General features: G+C 32.0%; 6 protein-coding genes across 8 annotated transcripts; 3 read left to right on the top strand and 3 right to left on the bottom strand.

Annotated features, from left to right (window-relative positions):
* Nucleotides 1-1,680: 1,680 nt before the first annotated feature.
* On the bottom strand, nucleotides 1,681-2,453 carry LOC106715455 (coiled-coil domain-containing protein 115). The gene is made up of 2 exons (XM_014508747.2): nucleotides 2,340-2,453; nucleotides 1,681-2,162 (listed from the first exon to the last, which is right to left on the bottom strand). The coding sequence occupies exons 1-2, from the start codon at nucleotides 2,356-2,358 to the stop codon at nucleotides 1,681-1,683; spliced, it is 501 nt and encodes a 166-aa protein (XP_014364233.2). The 5' UTR covers nucleotides 2,359-2,453.
* Nucleotides 2,454-2,737: 284 nt separating this feature from the next.
* LOC106715407 (scaffold attachment factor B1) lies at nucleotides 2,738-13,133 on the top strand. 3 transcript variants are annotated; one of them, XM_045682281.1, is made up of 19 exons: nucleotides 2,738-3,040; nucleotides 3,279-3,716; nucleotides 4,021-4,048; nucleotides 4,657-4,786; nucleotides 5,270-5,304; nucleotides 5,622-5,767; nucleotides 6,058-6,175; nucleotides 6,687-6,817; nucleotides 7,246-7,368; nucleotides 7,622-7,699; nucleotides 8,072-8,232; nucleotides 8,632-8,745; nucleotides 8,833-8,968; nucleotides 9,549-9,581; nucleotides 10,229-10,340; nucleotides 10,682-10,769; nucleotides 10,976-11,091; nucleotides 11,985-12,177; nucleotides 12,742-13,133. In XM_045682281.1, the coding sequence occupies exons 1-18, from the start codon at nucleotides 2,921-2,923 to the stop codon at nucleotides 12,143-12,145; spliced, it is 2,268 nt and encodes a 755-aa protein (XP_045538237.1). In that variant the 5' UTR covers nucleotides 2,738-2,920; the 3' UTR covers nucleotides 12,146-12,177; nucleotides 12,742-13,133. The 3 variants fall into 3 exon arrangements, with proteins under 3 accessions (XP_045538237.1, XP_045538238.1, XP_045538239.1); XM_045682282.1 differs by lacking the exon at nucleotides 9,549-9,581; XM_045682283.1 differs by lacking the exons at nucleotides 10,682-10,769; nucleotides 10,976-11,091; nucleotides 11,985-12,177; nucleotides 12,742-13,133 and having other exon boundaries at nucleotides 9,549-9,635; nucleotides 10,229-10,284.
* A 704-nt stretch (nucleotides 13,134-13,837) lies between these two features.
* LOC106715425 lies at nucleotides 13,838-15,887 on the bottom strand. Its single transcript, XM_014508713.2, has 4 exons — nucleotides 15,425-15,887; nucleotides 14,797-15,176; nucleotides 14,592-14,682; nucleotides 13,838-14,164 (listed from the first exon to the last, which is right to left on the bottom strand). The coding sequence occupies exons 1-4, from the start codon at nucleotides 15,680-15,682 to the stop codon at nucleotides 13,853-13,855; spliced, it is 1,041 nt and encodes a 346-aa protein (XP_014364199.2). The 5' UTR covers nucleotides 15,683-15,887; the 3' UTR covers nucleotides 13,838-13,852.
* Nucleotides 15,888-16,107: 220 nt separating this feature from the next.
* On the top strand, nucleotides 16,108-19,088 carry LOC106715437 (abasic site processing protein HMCES). The gene is made up of 5 exons (XM_014508727.2): nucleotides 16,108-16,318; nucleotides 16,402-16,639; nucleotides 16,875-17,072; nucleotides 17,334-17,546; nucleotides 18,840-19,088. The coding sequence occupies exons 1-5, from the start codon at nucleotides 16,299-16,301 to the stop codon at nucleotides 19,086-19,088; spliced, it is 918 nt and encodes a 305-aa protein (XP_014364213.2). The 5' UTR covers nucleotides 16,108-16,298.
* A 544-nt stretch (nucleotides 19,089-19,632) lies between these two features.
* Nucleotides 19,633-21,734, bottom strand: LOC106715416. The gene is made up of 5 exons (XM_014508701.2): nucleotides 21,543-21,734; nucleotides 21,284-21,469; nucleotides 20,480-21,211; nucleotides 20,082-20,313; nucleotides 19,633-19,758 (listed from the first exon to the last, which is right to left on the bottom strand). The coding sequence occupies exons 1-5, from the start codon at nucleotides 21,669-21,671 to the stop codon at nucleotides 19,658-19,660; spliced, it is 1,380 nt and encodes a 459-aa protein (XP_014364187.2). The 5' UTR covers nucleotides 21,672-21,734; the 3' UTR covers nucleotides 19,633-19,657.
* A 218-nt stretch (nucleotides 21,735-21,952) lies between these two features.
* On the top strand, nucleotides 21,953-23,135 carry LOC106715415 (S-adenosylmethionine sensor upstream of mTORC1). The gene has a single exon (XM_014508700.2). The coding sequence runs from the start codon at nucleotides 22,149-22,151 to the stop codon at nucleotides 23,133-23,135; it is 987 nt and encodes a 328-aa protein (XP_014364186.2). The 5' UTR covers nucleotides 21,953-22,148.
* The last annotated feature ends 364 nt before the right edge of the window (nucleotides 23,136-23,499 follow it).

Raw genomic sequence — 23,499 nt, 5'->3', positions numbered from 1 at the left:
AATAAAATTGTACTATGTCATATTTATATTTTCTTGTTTATTAATTTTACACGTAATTTTCTTTGCCAAAGCTCAACGTAATGTCTAGTCAAGGCTCTGTACTTTGAGTAATATTATTCGAAAGAATATTATCGTCTATAATACATTTCGCACAAAATAACTTTGCATTTTGTTATTAATTTATATTTGACTTCTACAAGAAGTATTTTCTTCTGTTAATCATGTACTTAGATATTTTCTACGTTTTGTTATTGTGTTTTTCTAACTCTGAATTATTTTGTAAATAGCTAGAGTTATAAATATAATTAAGTTACGTTGTATTTAAATAATTTTTAAATTGTTCCTGTTTAATTATTCTAGTAATAATATATTGATTGTACTTAATAGCACAAAATGATATTGTCGACCGATTATTTATACTACACTACACGTTTTATTAACATCGGACAGTTCGGCAAAAAATTTTTTACCTTACTAATATTATAAATGCAAAAGTTTAGATGGGTGGATGGATGGATATTTATTACTAAGTATCTCCAGAAAGGCTAAGATCCGTTGATCTCGCTGGGCTGTAGCATAGATGTGGAATTAAAAAGTTGGAACACATAGAATACTAATCAAGATTTTTTTTTATTCAACGCCGACGATGACGCGAGCGACAGCTAGATTATTTATAAAAAAGACAGTACGTAAAAAATCATCTTATATATATTTTTACATACAAATAATTTTGTTAACATTAACTCTTTCCTTTATACTAATATTTGAACATAATTAATTTTAGATACGATTTAGCTTTGTATGTTATTTATTTTTATATAAGATCATACTGCATTAGCCAGTTCTCAATGATCGGTATAAAATTAAAAACATACCATTGCTAACTATTCATTTTAGAATAAAAAAAAATGTTTTGATGGATGGATGTATGTTTGAATGTATCTCCAGTACGGCTCAACGGATCTCGATGAAATTTGGCATAAATGTAGATCATAGTCTGGAAGAACACATAGGCTACTTATTATGTTTTTTTTTAATACCGCGCGGACGGAGTCGTGGGCGACAGTTAGTATAACGTACATATGTGTACCTCGTATTTCGGGTTATGTTAAGAAAACGTGTAGTTCATCACTTAATATTTGCATCAATAAACTGTGATCATAAAACATGAAATTGACATAGCTTATCGAAGACAAGCATTCCTTTTTGTTCTCATAGGTAATATGTAAAAATAGTCTCGCCTGGTACAACCGCGTGCCTCAAAACGTAGCGCTATCAATGTAATAATTTGTTATAAATGTTTACATTAAGTATTAAATATATCAAAATTATACATAAATACCTACGTTTTTGTATTTATGTATGATAATGAAATAACAGCTTAAAATAATTTTGTAATTATCTCGATTCAATATTGGTGAATAAAAATAACAATTGAATCCATTCCATTCTATACAACATCTGCAATATTACAAGGATTGATTGTTTTAAAAATTTGTGTAAAATCAAGAATAGATTGTTGAAAAAGAAAAGTTTATTTTATTTATCCCTCTTCCTTAAATTACAACATATTCTGGTTGTTTAAAAATATTTTGAAACCATAAAAGTTTGAAAAAAAAGTAACAAATGTTATATTTAACATTTAATAAATATTGTAAAGTAATTAAATACACTAAATATTTAAAGTAAATCATTTGTCAACAGTTTTTTATATTGTCTTAAAGCTTCCATATTCTTGATATTCTCAAGTAAACGTATTTGCAAGTTTACACAGTCCACAACCACATCTACGGTCCTCCGGAAGACTTTCTTTGCCTCATGTAAGTTTTGTGGCACCAATATACCAAACCAGTGTAATGGATTTACTGTATTACTATCTTTATTTTCTACAACCTGAAGTTGCTTGTTATTATCTATCTCTGTTTCTTCACAAACAGTTGATGCAGAAAACTCAGGACTGGCTTCCATTGGCAGTCTAGCCATGCTGACTGAAGTATGGCCCATTATATATCTAGACTTGGCAAGATGTATGCTGCCGTGTTTGATGTTTGATTCCAAAATAAGTTCATATCTCATTTTCTCCTCCATCAAATGTAGTTGTTGAAGTAAAGTTTTATCCAACAATTCACAAACAGTGTCCATTTCAATTTTATCAGTGATACCTATAATATAAATGGGGTTTTTTATATACCTTATGGTAAGAATGTATCTAAGAATTTATTAAAAAATCATCACTGGAGACTACATTAGATACAGAAAAATAGAAAGTTTTCCTTATATAAAAGATAAACGTCCACACTCACAAAATATTAAGAACTCAACAATTACATGTTTATTACCTTCTGCTTTTGAATCCATCCTTGTCGCAATATATTATATATTATGTTTATAAAAATTGGACAAATAATAAATATATTTGATGAACCTGGTCCAAGTACATCACTTGATTTTGACAATCAAAGACAATTTAGATCTAGAGACAAATTATTTATAATGTTGCTAGTCAAGCCCGTGTCCCATTATTCTTTGAAGTTAAAAATATATCTATTACTTAAAATTTATACGATTACGTGTTATTCGTGCACAGTACAATAAATGCACGATATTACAATTAGAATTATGTACATTTCGTTCTTATCACTAATTATATGCTTCTTTACAATTCTAGGGGTCAATGGTTTTAAAACTTAAAAAAAATACCATAATGAAAAAAAAAATAGAACGAATGAAATGCTCGACAAAAAGTAAAAATTGTCTTTGTTTCATCTTGTTTTCCGATTTCCGCCATTTTGACCAATGGTGATTAATTTTCGTAAAACGCCTTGATATCGTCTGTGTATTTAAATGAGTTTTTAACTAGCACTGAAATTAATACCGAACTTTACAAGTTATTATTAGAATCCCAAAATAACAACAAGCTATGTCGGACCGAAAAAGACTACTAGAGGAGCTAAGGGTGATAGACTTACGCGTAGAATTGGAAAAGCGGAACCTGGATAAGACCGGTATTCGCAGTGTGCTTATTCAACGGCTAAGTAAGGTAACTATTTCATATAAACCATTCAACGAGATTGACAAGATGAAAATAAAATTGTAATCAATGTGTATTTAGTTAACCAAACTTTCGATGAAATATTTTTCATGGGTTGATGTTTCTGCCACCTGCAATTATAACCCTAAATAAAAAATAGTAGAAAATTTTTTGCAATATTTTTTTGTGTACAATACCAATACTATACTTAGAAACAAATCTAAAATTTGATTTTGTTTTCGTACAGCATTTGGAAGAGGAGGGACATGATCCAGCCACTTTTAAATTTGAGTTATCTTCGTCAGATGGTAAGACACCAGTAAAAAAAAGTAGACGCACTGAGAGTGCTAAAGAGCCAGATTCTGAAGAGACTCCTGTTATGGAAGATATGATTGTACAAGATACAGCCGGTGACGAAGACGACAACGAACAAACACCTGAAAGTAGCCAGAATACTAAGAGTGTGGAGAAAAAAGAGAAATCCGAAGAAAAAATGGATGTTGATGATACTAGCAAAACTAATAGAAAAAGAGAACTGAAGGATGATTCTGAAGCTACGCAAGCAAAGAAATCCTGTATGGACAAGGAAATTAAAACTGAAGATGATCATAAAATTGAGAACAACACAGATGCAGAAGACAGTATAAATCTAGATATTGGTGATGATGAATTATTGAATGAAGAGGTATGTTTTTATATCTTCAAAGTGAATGTTACGCTACCCCTAAAAGATCCCAAAATCTCCAATGGGTATATGATGGAAGTAGATTAGTACACAATATTTAAACTATTTTAATAAAGTATTTGCTTTAGACAATGTTCTATTCTTTTAATAGTCACTGAGCTAACTTAGATTGTTAAGTTGACTATCTAAAAGTGTAGTGTAGTATCTTTTAAAGTATTAAAGTGTAGTTTCATCTTAGAATCACCGGATTTGATTTCATATAAGCTAACACATCATGCTGACTAAAATTTTCCCTTTATTTCAGACTGACAATCCAGCAAAAATCAAAAAAGGTAAGTTTTTCATGTATTAATGCAAATTAGGTAACCTTTATTTTCAATAACAAAAATAAAGTAAAAGTTGATTAATGTAAAATCAATCACATACTTTATACAACATTAATGCAATGAACAATTTTGTGAAGCCTGGTATAGGAGCAGAGAAACGTTGAAATGAAGACAAACAAATTGAAAGGAGAATCAATGGTAAAACTTCACGACTCAAATGGGAATATTGACAGAAGATGAGAAAGCTGAAGAACCCCTGAGAGCATTTGTTAAAGAAAAAAACAAATGTACAATGAGAATTATTTAAAGCATTGTTAAGGTGGTTTTCTCCAATTAGTTGTAACACCAGACACTTCTTTTCCAATGTTTCATTTAAACATTTCAGCTGCCATGGAAGCCGTGGTTATCGCTTCATGCCTCCAGTAAAGGCTCCAGTGGTGCTAATATCAAATCAAGTTTTCAGGTCAAGATTTGTTATCCTCTCTGTGAAATATTTGAAGTGCAAAGTGCAAGTAGTTATAGAAGACAGAAGAACAGGGCGAGCCGCTCCCAGCGAGCGACTCGTGCTGGCTTGCTGCTCTCGCTGCCTGTGCTGACCATCGATACTGACTTAGATGAACCGGCGCATGAGGACGAGGTGGGGACGACGGGCGACGAGTCGACTGCGAACAGCTCCGCGGCCGCCATCGACACCGCGCCAGCTGAAAATCAACAGCAAGTAAACACAGAAGCCCCGGCCACTAGGTTGGTGAACGTCGAACGGCCGTCGCGACCACCGCGCGCATCTAAACCGATTATTATACGTACATTTTATATTCGTCTACAAAGTTACACTACAAAGTTTTGCACCACCAAAAGGGATAATTACACTGGAGATCAACAACACAGCATGGACAGTTCTTCATATGGCATCAGCTTCCTGTACGCAAAGACAACAAGCAAAAGTGACCATCCGAAGCTTCAATGGTGACTGCAAGATCTATCTACCAACATCGTGAGCAGCGTGCAACAGTCTTCGTGTATCAGCAGGGCAGAGCTGCTGCAGACATCGTGTTCCGTCGCCGTCTGTGGAAACATTGGTGCAAAACTTTGTAGTTGTGTGTGTTCTCCTATGAAAATAAATGTTTAGAATTTTAGAACTAATCGCACCTTAGATAATATGTTGTTTAAAAGATCGTGAATTTAATTGATTTATAATATTACTAAATTTGACAATTTTTTTTCCAGTAATGACAATGAAAGAAGTGAAAAGGATTCAAAAGGTAATAAAAGTTTGGTTATATAACTCTACAATAATAAACAATCTTCTTTATTATTAAATGCATCTATATATATAAAAGAAAGTCGTGTTAGTTACACTATTTATAACTCAAGAACGGCTGAATCGATTAAACTGAAAATTGGTGGGCAGGTAGCTTAGAACCAGGAAACGGACATAGGATAATTTTTACCTCGTTTTCTATTTTTTATTCCGCGCGGACGGAGTCGCGGGTAAAAGCTAGTTGTTCATAAAATTAAGCAGTAAGTATTTTTGTGTTTACACTCCTTATTTTATTAAATGAATTATGTTTGTTTACAGATGACAAAGTTAAAGACAGTGAGAGTGAGAAGAGCAACAAGAAGGATGATAGCAAGGAAGGGGGCGCCCGCAATCTGTGGGTCAGTGGACTATCCGGTGACACACGTGCTAAGGACTTGAAGCAGCTATGCAGCAAACATGGCAAGGTGAATTACAAATGTTTTCTACTACTGTCATTTCTCACTGCGGAAACATATACAAAAAATAAATTCAGGTGTTTTTCGTCACTAAACAAATAATCAAAATTTATTAATTAGAAGAAATTTTATTTATTTTCAAACTAATTAAAATGTATAATTTATCAGTCGCCGATGAAGAAGTGACGCTACATGTTTTCTGTAAATGTTTTGATAGTGTGAACGCACGGCAAGATATAAAAATAGTTTGTCATTATACAATTGATTAATTCTGGTTATTTTTTTTTTTAAACATTAAGGTGATTGGAGCGAAAGTAGTTACAAACGCAAGAACGCCCGGTTCCCGCTGTTATGGTTACGTTACAATGGCCAGTGCTCAAGATGCTGAAAATTGCATTAAAAATCTCCATAGAACTGGTAAGTTAATTACATACAGTAACTGAACACTGACACTGAATTGTTTGATGACGTCAGAACTTTCTCGGTATGTATGGATATTACAATACAAATACAAATATACTTTATTGTGCACTATCATGGAGTTAGTAAAGAAAGTACATCAGGATATTCAAAAAAGGTGGTCTTATCTCTAAGCAGTGAACTCTGCCAGACATCTTTTGGGTAGAAATTAAAGCTAAGTAAACCAAATCGGTATCCACAAGAACAGTGACAATAAATAAAAATAAAAACAATAGAAATATTAATAAAAATAGATTAAAATAATAAAATATTTCAGCAATTATATTCAATGAATAATATATAATACATTCATGAAAATGTTGATCATGTTATAACCAAATTAGAGCTGCAGGTAGTAATCTTTGACATGTTTTTTAAATGATTCAATACTTTCACTGCATCGAATAGAGAGATAAAGAGTTTCATTATTACATTAAAATGTTGTTAGTATAACATAATCAACTTTCAGAACTACATGGACGTATGATATCAGTGGAGAAGGCAAAGTCTGAATCGGAGTCAGCGTCGCGTCGGCAAACCGCCTCGCGCAGTGACCGCAGACCCAGTAAGGACCGTAAGGAAGATACTAAAGAAAAAGAGGTAATTCATTCAGAAATCTTACTAATATTATAAACGCAAAAGTCTAGATGGATGTTTGTTTGAAGGTATGTCCCGAATGGCTGAACAGATCTTGATGAAATTTGAAACATATGTAGAACATTTTTTTATTCCGCGCGGATGGAGTCGTGGGCAAAAGCTAGTATATATATATACATGTACAAATTGTATAAAAACTTTGATAAATTGAATAGATTTCTATGTTTTATATCTATACCAAATTTCATTAAGATCCATTAAGCCTTTCTGGAGATACCTTCAAATAAACTTCATTGTCCATCCAAATAAAGTGAATTCAGTCCAACCGTTCACGTGTGATGGCGTGACCAAGAGATATTGGGATTAATTTATATATATATATATATATATACATATATAGGACCTTATAATTTTTCTCCATCATCTTTTAGGAGAATAAAGAAGGTGGTGAGAAAACTGGTGATTCAAAGACTACGAAAGAAGGCGATGTGTCAGGTGCGGAGAGTAATAGGTCTACATCTCGCACTAGAGATAAGTCACACAGATCTGACAAGGTAAAGAACAAATTGTTTGAACTATCATGAGATACTAAAATCTTTATAAAAAAAGGGAAGTGCAAGAAAAGAAAAACGGAAGGCAAGAAATAATCTGTCCCACTTACCCTAAAGGGTACAACAAAACTAGTTTGTGCCGACACTGAATTAACTTTACCTGAGTGTAGTTTAATTTTTAAGTTAAAGATTTAAAGATCATTAGATAATTCATTGATAAAAGGTGTTTGATTGTAAATAAATATGTTTGTTCAAGGATCGTACTCGTCGCAGTACACGAAGCCGGGAGCGTAGGAGGTCGCCCAGAGAAGTGCTGTCGTTTTCTAAGATTTGGGTCAGTAAGAAACATAACTTCACCAGAAATAATATATATTTAAATATATATATATTGAATAGATGACAGCATATATCGATGTCTCCAACAATAAGGGCCAATGTGCAAATAGACAACTTTACAGGAGAGGCTCTCAAAGTTTCTACCATATATGAAAATAGGTCGCATAGGCTCTTTTACTTCAGCAAACAACACCTGTAAATGTGTATTTGTGTTTAATGCATGTTGTTAACTAAACTAAGACGTAGCTTTTAACATAAAAAAGTAAAAAGCATCAGTTACTTTAGCCCTTAAACATAGAACCTTTAGAAATTTACACCAAGGGAATCTTAAATGACGGAATGCAACAGTAAAAGAAAATTATTATTACAGAAAGAGCGTGATGTTGCGAGAGCGCGGGAAAGATCGCGCGCTGCACGTGAAGAAGAGCGCAGAAGACGTGCCGCAGAAGATGCGCTCAGGGAGAGGGAGAGACGACAGCGTCAGGAGAAGCACCGCCTCGCTTTAGAGAGGGAAAAGCTGCGCGCTGAAAGGTATTTACTTCCTTCTACCAACTTCTTTAAACTTACTTTTTTTTTTTATTGTACAAAAACAATTTAGATAAGTCAGCAGTACAAAAAGCTAAGGTTAAGTATACTCGCTGGTCTCTTACTTTATAAAATTACATATTAACAATATTACAGATGTATTTTACTCCATTTCAATAATTTTATTGACTTATTGTATTATATGTTTGTCAAATTTGTTTGATCAAAATATTAATCAATCATGTTATTATTTGGCAAATACGCAAAGTTTGTCATATAGTTTACATGTAAAAATTTAATTTCTACTGTTTGTCAAACCATTGGAAAGATATTGTGGTTAATATAAGTTGTCATGTTTTAAATTTTGGCTCATGACAATTTATATGAATGTAATTTTTTTTTCAGAGAAAAGATTGAACGAGAAAAGAATGAACTTTTGCGTTTAGAGCGAGAGAGACATAGATTGGAGAGAGAGAAGTTAGAATTGGAGAGATTAGAGCTGAAGAGAGCACAATTAAGGTCGGTTACTTTAAGTACTTCGTACAATAAATTATAAAATTTAACAATTAACTAGAATGAAATTGAGGCTATAATTATTTATCTCAGGTTAGAAGAGGAGCGTCGCAAGCGCGGCTATGAGGGTAGTGCGACATACCGCAAGCCGGCCGCCAGCCCGCCTCCAGAGCCCGCGTACGACCGCGAACGCGACCAGAGACACAAGCGCCCCCCACCACCTCCCATGGTAACACACCACTCCATACATACACACAGTTGTTAAGGACCTTGTGACTAACATAAAACTAAGATACATTTATAATAGTTACTACAAACTATTTACATATGTTATTAAGTTTTATGTAATGTGTAATGTTATGCAAATAACTGGATTTTTATCGGAGCTGAATGTTTTAATTTATATATCGATGTTAACAAATTACTAAAGGTGTATGTGACGTATTACTTGTTTTCAAATTGTATGAAAATTCACATGGTCCATAACAATATTTGACATACTTTGATAAAGTGACAATAACTTGGACATTCATAAGTCTTTATATTCACACAGCTTTTAGTATGAACCATACATTCCATTCAACCAATCATAAACAATCATACAAATATAAAAATTTTCCTCATTTATTATATATTTCCTTAATTAGAAATTAACACAGTAATATTAAATCAAAATTGGGATTAAAGTTGTATTTGCAAGATATAACAAAGTTCATCAAAACATAATATAGTCTGTCACTTTATTAGACGTCATGTCATACAATTCATTATCTGTGTAAAAGCTGACATTTGTCATTTTTCCCGCGCAGAACAACATCCCTCGCTCCAATAAACCTAAGCATGTAAGCATCAGTTTGGAAAGTCAAATTACCATTTTATAAGTACACTTAAAATTGGCAAGTATATACTCTTTATTTTATTTTAAAACAAGCTTTGTTTCAATATTGTTTTAGATATTTTTGATTATATTGCCAGTATTGTTACATAATTAAAGCCACATTGCTTAGGTCAACTTTCAACTGATGATAAGTGAAATCTTTATTAACAATTAAATTCAAATATCTTGATTGAATGTGGATGGCTATAAAGGTAGAGGAAGACCAAAAAAGTATGGATGGATTGTGTGAAAGAGTATATACGTAAGAAGGGGGTAAATTCAGATATGACGCTGATAGAGATGTATGGAGGAGTAGTACATACTGTGACGACCCTCCAAAAAGGATAAGGGCAGGTTGATGATGAATTAAGTTCAAATATCTTGGCGGCTCGAACTATAGTATAAGTCGGATTTGGGGAAGACTTTTTAGCTTACTGTGCAGCAGATGACCTCGATTGCCATAAAAATTGAAACAGCCTATACCTTAGTTTAAATTAATTAAATATTAACAGGTTATTAAACTATTGTGATGACAGTAAATAGAATATTATGGCTTATTTGATTATATGTATGGTGTAATGTATGTGAGAATGTATTGTATGGGTTGGACAGTTCGAGGCACCGCCGCCGCCGCGCTTCGAGCTGGCTCCGGCGTATGAACGCGCTGCGGACAAACGAGACCGCGACCGCGACTACAAGAGAGACTATCCCCGTCATGTCTCATGTGAGTATTAACAGTAACCATGGATAACTGCTGCACTACACTCTAAATTGTTGCTAAGGATAGACCTTAGTGTAGATTTAGTATCAACATTAACAGTATTTCTAATATATAAAATTCTTGTGTCACAGTTTTCGTTGCCGTACTCCTCCGAAACGACTTGACCGATTCTTATGAAATTTTGTGAGCATATTCAGTAGGTCTGAGAATCGGACAACATCTATTTTTCATAACCCCCCCCCCCCCCCATTTTTTAACTGCGCGCGGACGGAGTCGCGGGCGACAGCTAGTATTTTATAAAAATGTGTACAAGTGTGTATTTGAGCATTTATATTCTCTAACAGCTAGTAATATGAAGTATCCAAGTAATGGCAGCGCCAGTGATGACACCAGACAACCTATGCCACCCGGCACCAGACCTAAAGAGCCAAGGTGAGCTTTTTTTTTAACAAAATAAGCTGTCATTTGTGGCAATTAAACATTGTAAACTTTAAAGATTGTAAAAATATTAGAAGTATATATCAACAATATTGGATTTAGTAAAGTTTAAAACTTTTCTACTTGATTTTGACTTCTTTTTTCAAATATAAATATGTGTATTTTTATATCCAAATAATTATATTTATATTGAATGTCAGTCGTTCGTACGAGTCTCGCGAGAGTCGGTCGTACCGTCCTTCACCGCCAGGCAAGCCGGAGCCCCGCAACTGGAGCGCCTCCAGCCGCTACCCTGACACTGCACCACCCGCTAAAGGTGAGATATGTACCTTGGAATTTCTCCAATTTACTAACCTCTACATTTTCAATGATTAAATTTAAAATGATTGCAGTATTTTTTTTTTTCATTTGTAAATATGGTTTTTACTTGACCCCATTTAATTATTGTTTTTTATTATGGTATGTTTTAAAGTATATTTTTAAAAAAAAAGGTTTTATGTGGAAATCACTTGAAAGTTGATATTTGCAAATGTCCTTGTTATTGTTGATCTTGTACTGTGAGTTAAAAAGATAAGGTAATCTGAATGTTTTCCATATTTCACAATGACAAAGTATTTAATTTAGAGTTCAGGAAACTTGATAGCAAAAAAAAACAGTTTATTTACATTACTTGTATGTTTTGATGTTTTATTAATAGCATTTTATCAACATAATTATATAATTTTTGTCTAGAATCTAGATAGTTATCATGACACATTAATACACTGACACAGTTTTCTAATTTTTTTTAAACTTGCTATGAATTTGATATGAAAATGTACAAATTTAAATCTGTTTCCATTTAATTTTTTAACAGTGATGATATATAATACTTATTGTAATAAAATTCCAATCCTTGTATGAGAAAATGCTCTTAAATTGGTCAACTAGTTTTATATGAGCTAAAGTATATGTTAGCTATAACATGGTCAACATTCTCTTGAAGGTATTGTATTTATATATTTTCTTGCTGAAGTATTATTTTTATTTCTTGTCACTGTTTGTGTGGATATCGATTTGGTTTACTTATCTTAATTTCTACCCAAAGGTTGTCTGACAGAGATCGCTGCTTAGAGATAAGACAGATTTTTGTGAAAATCCTGATGTACTTTCTATTTTTTGTAACCATGATAGTGCACAGTAAAGTATATATGTATGTGTATATTTTAGGCAGTAGCAGCGGCGGGTCAAGTGAGCAGTGGTCGAGTGAGGCGCGGTATGGAGGTGCGTACGAGGCGCGCTACCCCGCCAGCTACCAGCCGCCGCCGCCCGGCGCCGCGTACCCCGACCGGTACGCGCCCGCAGCCCGGGACTTCGCCCGCAAGTACTAGCACCAACACCACCACCACCACACAACACGCAGGTCAGTACTTCATATACAGCAAAATGTTTAATCTAATTTAGTAGATTTTATTTAATCACAAAGTTTTTAATGTTGTTTAATTTTTTGTATGATTAGTTAATATAAATTACATACCTACCTTAAGTTATTATAGAAGCAGTAACATATAATCTTAGGCTAAGTTTGTTTTTATGTAATAAATAAAAAAAAAATTAACAATGACAACTTCAGTTTCTCTTTTCCATTGAATTCTACTGTACTTATTCTTTTTTGTTTTTGAGATTAATAGACATTTGGAACATTGTGTCCAGAAGATTTTTAATGCGTAGGTCTAAATAGCACCATAAATGAGCTATTTTATCTGAATAATTCACAATTTCATGTTTTAATATCAAGGTGTCATTTGATTTATATTCAGCTCTGGAGAATAACAGTCAGTCGGTTTTTATTTTATTAGTGTTTATATAGTTAGGCATATGTGTAATAATACAACCGAGGTGATGTTTGTGTCCAACGGCTCCTCTATCTTGTATTTTGTAACAAATTTCGTGCATTTGATAGCTAAAGGTAGCTCTATTTTTACAGGTCATACAGCATTTAAAAGAGGAGTTTGGAGACAGAGATGTATGGAGAACTGTGAGAATGCTGGGACTTGTATTTTTAGTTTAAATATTCCATTTTATTTTAACCTTTTTATTCATATATTATGACAAAAAAAACTTTTTTTCCATAGATTGTTCCCATTAATTTAGTCGTATGCATTTTTTTGCGAAATGTTAGTACTATTTTTTGGAAGAAATGTATAGAGATGTTTACCATTTAAATTATGGTACAAGTGAATGTTACAAGATTAAATTCTTGTATTTTTTATGTGTTAAGTTTTTAGCATAGTGAATATAAGTGACGAAAAAAAATGGATCTTGTAATATATAGCATTTTTTACATAAATTGGCAAAGAATAAACGTAATTTGAATTATTATTTGTTTTATTACGAAAAAAACAATACAGTTGATTTATAACAATTATTTGCAATATTGTTTATTTTATAATAAGTTTGATCATATGTTGAAGGAGATTATTGCACAATTGAAAGTTTAAATTTAAATAAAGGTCGTTTTTTTTTACCGTAGTTAAACTACAGATAATTTCGAGTTGCTTTGCTCAAATGTTAATTATTAAATTAACATTACTATAAAAAAAACCATAAGCGCTACAGTGGTCTGAAGTTGTTCTTTATTTTCATAGATGGCATTAGAATCTTAGTCTATCGGAATACAATTAGTATATCCAAAAATCACATATGCACATGAAACCAATCTTTTTGGTTTAATGTGCATCAAGTCAAATTTAATATAGTAAGTACAAACTAATAAAAACTTTTTAATGAAATTTGATTTCATTCTTACTAGAAAAAGAAAAAATCGCGATAGTAAAGAGAAAGCAAATAAACGTAAAAAAACATCCGAGTAATTAAATTTACATATTCGAAGTTAGAACTTTTAATGTACTCCATTTACATTCCAGTTAAACTAAAGATTGAAAAAAGGAGTCAGTAACTATAAAAGTTGATCTGTTTTACAGATTACCATTTTAACTATTAAATGTTTCAAATAAGAAGCAATAAAAAAAATGTTAGATTACTACAAATTCAATATTACAAATGCGAAACCAACACCTATACTACTATATTATCAATTAACAAACTAACACATTATAATTATGACTGGTGTTTTCTACAAAAAGCACTGAATGTGTCGGTGCAAAATGCTCATCAGGAGAATATAAGTTGTTTTCCCATTTATCAGTGTAAGGCTCGGGAGTGTCATCAAGACCGCTTAAGGCTTTAATGGCATCTTGCTGACCCTGCACGGCGGCCAGACGTAACAGTCGTTTAGCCGTGGCCGTGTCTCTGGTCAAACCACCTCGACCTTGACCATAGTAAATCCCGAGATTGTACAATGCACCGGGATGCTGCTGTGTAGCTGCCATGCGATATAACTCCATTGCCTGAAAGAAACAAGACATTAATCAAGATATTGATGGGTCCTATTTATAAGGGCCAAATGAACAAATTGATGGTTTTTACTATTTTTGTGATATAAGGTACCTCTTATGTTAATTAACAACAAGCACTAAACACATTTACAGGTGTAAATGATTTTTTTTTTGCTTAAGTAAAAGGGTGTATGCAGTCTATTTAACTATATAGTTGAAACTTTTAGAGCCTCTCCTGAAAAGTTGTGAATTTGGACATTGGCCCTTATTCATAGGAGCCATTGATATTAGGAAGTTATTTTTATCATAACCTACAATACCATTACATCATAGTTGTTAGACTAATAATTAACAGTTCATACAAACTTTGCTGAAGTAATTTAGTAGTAGATATTATTTATATGTTTTATAACAGCATAAAGTAATGAAAGGTACTCACCATTTTCTCATCAATGGCTACACCCATGCCCATCTCATAGCATAAGCCCAGATTGAACAGGGCTGGTGCATGATTACGGTTTGCTGCAGATCTGAAATATAATACAAAATCTTATAACAAATCTACCTAAAAATACTAATTATCATCTATAATGGTCTATTGTCTATAAATTGGCACCATGTCTATATTTATCTATGTTATTTACCTCAGCAAATTTAAACCATCTTGATGTTGTCCATTTTCAATGGCAGCCAAGCCCAGTCTGTTCTCTATAGAGTTCAATACCTCTCCGAGTTCATCACTAGAGCTTGTAGAACTGTTGCTACCACTGGTTGATGCTTTCTCTTCTGTTTTGTTTTCATTTGATAACAAATGTACATGTATTGGAACATTTGCTATTGCTTTCTCAATTTTTCGACTTGAATTCAATCCAACTGCACTCTTACTGATGTAATCAATGTAAGGGTGCAGTGATGACAGCAAACAGTTAACAGGATAACAATTCTTTTTATCATCTCTACATTTGTACTTGAGTTTGAGATGGATAAGCTGGCTAGTGTACCAACCTATGACCAAAGCACTGCTCTGTAAAAAATAAATAAAAAAAACCCTGAATACAAAACATTGAAATTCTGTGTGTGTAATAAGAATCTTATGGCATGTGGAGAAGAAAATAAACAGAATATCGTTTTTTATCTTATTGAAACTGAATTCTTACAATTATTAGTAAAAAATAAGGATATCTTTTCTATAAATACATGTTGCATTAAAGTTGTAATTTTCCACAATATAAAAATAATTATTGCCTCAATATAGCCAAAAGTAATATTTACCCATGTTATGGCACCTATCCAAGTGCGATTTAGATCATCAAAATTCCACCTTTTGCTTTTAGTATCGTTGTCGTTACAAAATGATTTCCAACATTTGCGTGGATTTTGCCAGCAAGATGGTGCTCCTATGCGTTTGTTTTGCTCCTCTGAAAGGGTGCTTCCAGCTGAATTTACGACGCCTGTAGAACTACGTTTATCAAAATGGTTTACACTCTTCTCTAAAGCATCTCGGATGCGACGCGTAACATACTTCCACATGGTGTTAATTGCAAATAAACATCACTCAATAATCAAGTTACAAGGCCATTGTTGAAGTACCATACGGGGTCTTCAACGAATTTGGGTAGACATTGTTTTGTAAGCCTCGTCTGCCTTCATCCAACCAACCAAACCACTTTTAACTTTTATCCAGTTTTATCAGTTCATTGACAACTCTATAAATTGTCAAACACTAGGTATCAAAACAAAGAGTATGCAACTACTCCGTAGTAGTACTCTTTGCTAGAGTTTTATCCATTTTACATCGATATATCGAATTTTTTGATTTGATGTTTTTGCAAATTTTATTATATTTGATAAATCGTTATATTTATTTACATTCATCATCAACTCACTATACATTCCCCCCAGCGGAATTTGGAATTGTACAATTTGTTTGCGATGTATTTATTCTGATTCTGACAGCAACAACCGCGATAGCAGCGCCTCTCTCACCCTGATATCCTTGTTTGTCAACTCGAACTCGCAGTTATGTCAAAAATGTCAAAGTCAAGCAAGTGTGGATTGGAATGATACAAGTTCAACATTATTGCCAAATAACCCGGGAAAACATACATTTAAAATTGTTGTATTTTAACTTTTATCAACATTAAAAATGTGTGGTCGCACTGGATTGTGTGTATATTTAATTAGAATAGGAATGTTCTTATCTTATACTGCTAATAGTAAATACACAGTAATTTTAAATATTTTTCTAGATCACTAAATAAAGAACAACTTCGTTGTGCTTGTAGTTACAAAAATAAGAAAGGAGATTCTTTTGATAAACCAGAATGGCTAAACGAGCATAATGACGGCAAAGAATATATACCTTCTTATAATATTGCACCAACTGATGTTACACCCGTTTTAATATCTTCTAGTAATTATAAAAACATTGCAAGCAGTCGGATTTTAAAGCCTATGATGTGGGGAATAATACCTCCATGGCATAAGGTACAATCATTCTGTTTTTTACTATATAAATTTGTAAATATGTTTTTAGTAGTAACATATGTTACTTCTAAAAACACAGCTACATCAGGTCATAAAACTAAGACTTTATTGTATTGTTGGTCTCTATCATTTCAGGCATAATTTATAGTGGATTTATTTGAACATGCCTCCAGTGAAAACAGACAAAAAGTTTATCAAATTGCTTTCTTATTTTCTCACACTTTTTATGTTTAAGGGTAATTATCGCACAAATAATTTGAGTACAAATAATTGTCGAATAGAGAACATAAAAACATCAAAACTTTACAATCCAATATTATTTAATGGCGGTAGATGTATAATAGTGGTAGAGGGCTACTATGAATGGCAAACTACTGTTAAAAATAAAGTGAAGCAACCTTTTTACATATATGCTCCACAAGAAAACATTAAGGTAAGACATTTCAACCTTTAAAAATGACACAATACTGTTAATCAATTTTAGTCCTACCCTTATTTTCTATTGTTTATTGAATCATTGGACAAGTTAAATATATTCATATTATTAAAAAAAAAAAGTTTTGATTCAGAATTTTTTATTTAAAACAGTTAACAACATGTTTAAAGAAAGTTACAATTTTTTCACAAATATTTCACAGTTAATTCTTATATTGATAGGCCATTTGTATAAAATTTGTGTTTCTTAAAATCTCAGATTGATGACTGTAGCACATGGCAAAACAGTTACGATGAAAAAAGTGGATGGAAAGGTGTTAAACTTTTATATATAGCTGGGCTATACAACATTTGGCAAGACAATGATGTCATTATTTATTCATACTCTATTATTACTATGGATTCCAGCAGTACATTAGAATGGTTACATCACAGAATGCCAGCCATTTTGGAAACGGATATACAAATAGAGGTATCAATCTATATATATAAAAGAAAGTCGTGTTAGTTACACTATTTATAACTCAAAAATGGCTGAATTGATTTGACTGAAAATTTGTGGGCAGGTAGCTTAGAACCAGGAAACGGACATAGGATAATTTTTACCCCGTTTTCTATTTTTTATTCCGCGCGGACGAAGTCGCGGGTAAAAGCTAGTATTTCATACATCTTCTCAATTCCACAAGATATTCACACCATATTTCGAATTAGCACCTTTAAGTTGCTTGCAGAGTATGTTATAAGGATTAAGAATTTCAAACAAAATGCCTTGAAAATCATTGGCCTTTGTAATACACAGATAAACAGCAACAAGTGTACAATGTATCAATAAGGCAAATAACTTAGTACAGTCAGGTGCATAAATATGTATACAGTTGCTTCAGAAACTTGTATATGTCTTTGGTTTAAGAAATATGTATTCACATATAAGTCCAGTATGCTTCGGACCATGACTACATGTTATTAACAGAAAAGTCCGTATATATTTTTGAAAAAGAAGGCCTTTATAGTTTTGTAAATCGATATATATAAAAGAAAGTTGTGTTAGTTACACTATTTATATCTCAATATCAGTCGAACTGATTTAGCTGAAAATTGATGGGGAGGTAGCTTAGAACTAGGAGACGGACATAGGGACTTTTTATCTTGTGTGCATTTTTTTTATTCCGCGCGGACGGAGTCGCGGGTAAAAGCTAGTGTATACATATTTATGCAGCTGACTGTACATTTCACCATAAGAATTCAACAGTCCCCTTGTGTATGAACAAATATCACACTTAGACAGGTGTGATAGGTAACAAATCAGTATTTTTTAGACTTCCATGACACAACTCCCTTAGTAAAGGAAATTATTTCCTTTCTAACCATGTAAGCAAAGATATGGAGAACCTAACTGATCAATCACCTCCGAGGTGGTTCGTTGGGTGTCGAAAAATGACGTTTAAAATTGCAATTGTGCAGTGTACATCAGTTCTTATTACATACAAAAATAATCATCAATCAAACAGTAATTACACTTAATAATGGAAGCCTGCTCCTATATTGTATTACAATCAAGTTACTCATCAAAAAACACACATTATTGCTTATATTTTAATTGTCATGGGAAGGAACACAACCTAGTATACAATATTTCTAAGATCCTAACCTTCAGTGAGAAAAAAGATACATCATATATTCTAAAAAAAAAAAATTATATGGAATTATAATTGAACTTAGGGAACCAATAATGCTGTTTACAAATAAAATAATTACAATTTCACAGGCATGGCTAGACATTGAAAATGTCAACCCAGATATGGCTCTTTCATATTTAAAACCAACTGTACTACTGTCATGGCATCAAGTTTCTACAGTAGTTAATAATTCAAGATATAAATCAAATGATTGTAATAAAAGAATATCAAAAGAAAACCAAAAATGTACTCAATCAACTATCACTTCTTGGTTTACTAAAGTAGACAAAAGAAAAAGCAATAATGAAGACAATATCCCAAACAAGAAAACTAAATGAACCAAAAAAAAATCAAAACAGTGGATTTAAATAATTAAATTATTATTTGATGTCTATTTTTTCAATGTTTGTGTAATTTCTCAGCTTAAATAATGTCATAGTGTGTCAAACTAAATGACTAACATTAAAAGATATCAGCTGTAAATTATTTTATTAGATTTAGTTACTCCTGAATCTTGTCAGTTAAACATTGACAGTATTAGTCAAAGAAATACAGTGAGACATGTGTTTTAACCCTTAAACCGCTGATGAATTTCGACATCAACACGGTTATAAAAGTGAATATTATACTCTTAATTATGTATTATTAAAATATTTAAATAATAACAATTAAAAGGTTGACATCATAAGCTAAAATGCAATTGAAACAATGTCTAGGTTTTTATAGTTAGGTCCTGAGATTATTATTTAATGGTGTTCAAGAATTTATTAATTAAAATAAAAGTTACATTTTAAAAATATATTTTTTTTAAATTCACTTACCAATGTTACCACTTATGGTAAAAATGTGAAGAAATATAATTAATTTTGACATTGATTGCTATGTGTCATGAGAAAAACTTCTTCAGTCAAATATTGTTAATTCTGAATTGTTTAAAATCAGCTTCACATCTAATGAGTTTGTGGCTCTCAATAAAATCGCTCACAAAACTTTTTACTTCATATTCATCTGAAATGGAAACATGCAATTTGTAAATACACACATAGCAGTAGTAATCTTATATATATAAAAGAAAGTCGTGTTAGTTACATTATTTATAACTCAAGAACGGCTGAATCGATTTGATTGAAAATTGGTGGGCAGGTAGCTTAGAACCAGGAAATGGACATAGGATAATTTTTACCCCGTTTTTTATTTTTTATTCCACGCGGACGGATTCGCGGGTAAAAGCTAGTAAACAATATTTAACATATTTACTGCTGGCAACATATCATTTGAAAAAAAATTTTACAAATATTTTCTCAGTATAAATCTTTTTTAAAGATACTTACTAGGATATTTACTACACTGGTAAATAAGCCTAATTAAATGTTTGGCGAGTGCCTTAAATAAAGCTTTTCCTTTTATACGGCCTTTAATATAGAATGGAGTGAGAACTTTAACCACCCAAGGAGCTATTCTCTCTTTACAACTCCTCACAAAGTCAGGTGTCTCTTCTAATGGTGACATAACACCTTCATCATCACTATCCTCTCCAAATATATCTTTTAATAAATCTTTTACCTGTAATTATAAGATTAAAGAACCTTTTACAGTTATGACTACGCTCAGTACTACTGACTTGCTTAGCATTTTCATTTTAATTTGGAATAATAGTGTTGTTACGGAAAGGGTTCAAAATTTGACTAAGCTTTGTTTAAAATACTTATTAGAAAATTATCTTATTTACCCTTGCAAGCTTTGCCCTATTACAATCTCTCAATTGATCCAATATTTCAAATAATTGTAACTTCATAAAATATTCTTCACACAACCATTTATTGGATGTTTGATTTGTTTTTTTACTGGCTGGTTTAGTACTATTGTCATTGTTCTCAACAAATTGCCCAGCTAAAGATGCTAATTTTTCATCTAAGGACTCCTTAATTTTTGCAGTTGATAAATTATTACTTTCTAACATGTTTTCTGTTTCATTATTATCTTTTTTATTGTCTTTGGTTATTTCTTCGTTAGCAGGATTTGGATCATTCCATAATGATTGTTCAAAAAGATCATCTTCATTATGGTCATCTTGAAATAATATCTCTAGTTGTCGTAGCAAATTATCAGAGTCTTGTGTTTCAACATTATGTGTATGAATAGGTGTTTCTGAGGGTAAATTTTTCATTGTCATATCACTAATTTCTGTTACCTTTGTTAATGTCTGTTCTGGACTGTTGTTACTGGTATCTAATAGTTTTTCACTGAGTGCAGATGATACATTATCAGATATGATTTCTTTTTGAATTGTGTTTTCTCTAGGTCGCTTTCTCCTCTGGTTACATGTACATTGACATGTACAATTATTAGTCTTACTTAATGTAGTTTGTACTCTTTTTTCATTCTTTGGAGTTGTATTCAAAAAATCATATAGTGTCTTGTACAGTTTACCCTTGTTGGTGTCCTGTTTTAATTCGTTGATCTGAAATATTATACTCATATAGGTTTTCACATCAAATGTTATAAAAGGCTAAGGTATTAAAACAATACATACCACTCCGACAATATTTTTCCGATAAATTTGTACTACCATGCAAGTCTGAGCTGCAGTCATTTCTATAATTTTCGCACACCTCCATATTGCGCTTGGTAAGCGAATATTTTTGTTGAATTGCTTTTGATGTTTTTCGTAATTAACTGATAAAAGTTTTATTATATATTCCATATAGTGCTTACGTACCTGAAATTATACTTTTCAATCACAGCTAAAACTAGGATTTAAAGCGAAGAATAATATATAAATAGATGCGTACTTTAGATATAAGTAAATGCGGCTCATTTTCTATATCTGGTATTGACATTATCGTTTTGTCGTATTCTAAAAGCATTTGGTCCACGAAATCATCGGAATTTTGTGCATCGGTATCTAATAATTGACTCATCTTGTTCAAAATAATAAGTAATACAAATTAAATAATTTTAGCGCCGCCACCCTCTTGTTAAAATTGTTTTGACAGCCAAAACCAGTATTGCCAATTGGGGCTTTGGTAATGTTTTTTAAGATTTAATGGCCTGGTTATACTTTAGTTTTATATAAATTACACAGAGAACTATAGAAGCGATTTTCCTATCCGTTTATTAAAATGTTCATAATTTTTTATAAAAATTTCACTATGCCCGTCAAAGGGTGGCAGTCTGTTTAAAAAATTGTCTATTTAAAAAAATCAATGTCAACACCACAACACGTCTACTATCAATCAATGTAAACATCGAATGTCAATGTCAGGCAAGGCAAGTGCGATTCGAACTTAAACTTACGAAATATTGTATTTTCTTCAAGACATTTTATTCGCCAATTCCATAAAAAATCTCTTATAATTTATGAAAAACAGTTTAAAAATATAAAACTTTTAGACGTCATGGCTACTGAAGAGCACAAAGAATTGGCTTACTATATAAAAGAAGTTCACGCTTCTTTGAGGAAGTCTTCTTCAAAAATAGGATTTCGTAGAGCATGGCTTGAACATTGTAAAAATGAAAGTATTTTAAAAAAGTATGCAAAATGTATGGAACGACTAGCAACTGTACATTGGGATAGCAATTGTTTGGATAAATCTAATGCTGTTGTGTCTCGAATACAATGGTCTGCTGATTACTGCTATAATTATTACATCAATGAGCACTATTTAAAGTTTCGTGATAGAGAAATAGACATATCAAAGAAAATAAATATTAATATTGATACTTCAGAACAATTTTCCCTACCTTTAAAATTACTTGATGTAGGCAGCTGTTATAATCCTTTTAAAATGTATACATTCTTGGATGTTCTGCCAATTGATCTGTGTCCAGCAAATAATTCTGTCTATCAATGTGATTTTCTAAATGTTGTCATTGGCAAAGAGACTATTATAGAAAGCCAGAATATAAAACAATTGGAACAAAACTCTTATGATATAGTTACATTCTGCTTCTTGCTTGAATACATTCCCAATTCAGAATTAAGAATAGAGGCATGTGTGAGAGCTTACAATCTTCTAAAATCTGGTGGAATATTGATAATAAACACTCCAGATTCTAAGCATGTCGGAGCCAATTCTAAATTGATGAAGTGTTGGAGATACACTTTAGCATGTTTAGGATTTTCAAGAATTAAATATGAGAAGTTTAAACATATGCATTGTTTAGTATTTAGGAAGTCTTTACATAAAGACATAGCTATAAGATGGACTACATTATGTAAAGAGCCCAATATGGAGTATGGTTTATTTATCCCGCAAGATTTTCTATGTGAAAAGGAAGAGGATGACCACACAAATCTTGATAAGACATCTGTAATATGTAATAATGACAGTGCAACAATTACTGAACACTTTGATGAACTACCATTTAGTTATTATGAATAAATATAATACATATATTTTGCATTTTTATTTCATTTTAAAATGTGTATTGATTGATGGGTGTGTCTGAAATGTAAACAAGTAATTCAAGAAGATCAAGAGCCAATACCCTAATGGTTAAGAGTACAGACATGTGATCATGAGGTGGAGGGTTTGAATTCCACCATTCCACAATAGTATTTTTTAACAAAAAAATGTTTTAGTCTCAATACATATGGAATAGAGTATTCGTAACTTATATCTAATTTATTGCAGTGTTATATTTAAACATAAATAATATACTGAAGGATGAACATCATTATTATTGAGAGATAAACACTTTATTAAGTTAATTACTTACAATGTCATACAAGGGTTTTATGCAGGA

This window comes from Papilio machaon, chromosome 18 (genome assembly GCF_912999745.1).
Source record: "Papilio machaon chromosome 18, ilPapMach1.1, whole genome shotgun sequence".
Classification (NCBI taxonomy): Eukaryota; Metazoa; Arthropoda; class Insecta; order Lepidoptera; family Papilionidae; genus Papilio; species Papilio machaon.
This window is presented reverse-complemented; position numbering and strand designations above follow the sequence as displayed.

Coding starts and splice junctions, on each gene's coding strand:
- LOC106715437 (XM_014508727.2), top strand. CDS start 16,299: ATGTGTGGTCGCACTGGATT. Junction 16,319..16,401: donor ATGTGTGGTCGCACTGGATT/GTGTGTATATTT, acceptor ATATTTTTCTAG/ATCACTAAATAAAGAACAAC. Junction 17,547..18,839: donor AAACGGATATACAAATAGAG/GTATCAATCTAT, acceptor ACAATTTCACAG/GCATGGCTAGACATTGAAAA.
- LOC106715416 (XM_014508701.2), bottom strand. CDS start 21,671: ATGAGTCAATTATTAGATACCGATGCACAAAATTCCGATGATTTCGTG. Junction 21,212..21,283: donor GGAAAAATATTGTCGGAGTG/GTATGTATTGTT, acceptor ATAATATTTCAG/ATCAACGAATTAAAACAGGA. Junction 20,314..20,479: donor ATAGGGCAAAGCTTGCAAGG/GTAAATAAGATA, acceptor TTATAATTACAG/GTAAAAGATTTATTAAAAGA.
- LOC106715407 (XM_045682281.1), top strand. CDS start 2,921: ATGTCGGACCGAAAAAGACTACTAGAGGAGCTAAGGGTGATAGACTTA. Junction 3,041..3,278: donor TTATTCAACGGCTAAGTAAG/GTAACTATTTCA, acceptor GTTTTCGTACAG/CATTTGGAAGAGGAGGGACA. Junction 10,341..10,681: donor CTATCCCCGTCATGTCTCAT/GTGAGTATTAAC, acceptor ATTCTCTAACAG/CTAGTAATATGAAGTATCCA.
- LOC106715415 (XM_014508700.2), top strand. CDS start 22,149: ATGGCTACTGAAGAGCACAAAGAATTGGCTTACTATATAAAAGAAGTT.
- LOC106715425 (XM_014508713.2), bottom strand. CDS start 15,682: ATGTGGAAGTATGTTACGCGTCGCATCCGAGATGCTTTAGAGAAGAGT. Junction 15,177..15,424: donor GGATAGGTGCCATAACATGG/GTAAATATTACT, acceptor TATTTTTTACAG/AGCAGTGCTTTGGTCATAGG. Junction 14,683..14,796: donor GATGGTTTAAATTTGCTGAG/GTAAATAACATA, acceptor ATTATATTTCAG/ATCTGCAGCAAACCGTAATC.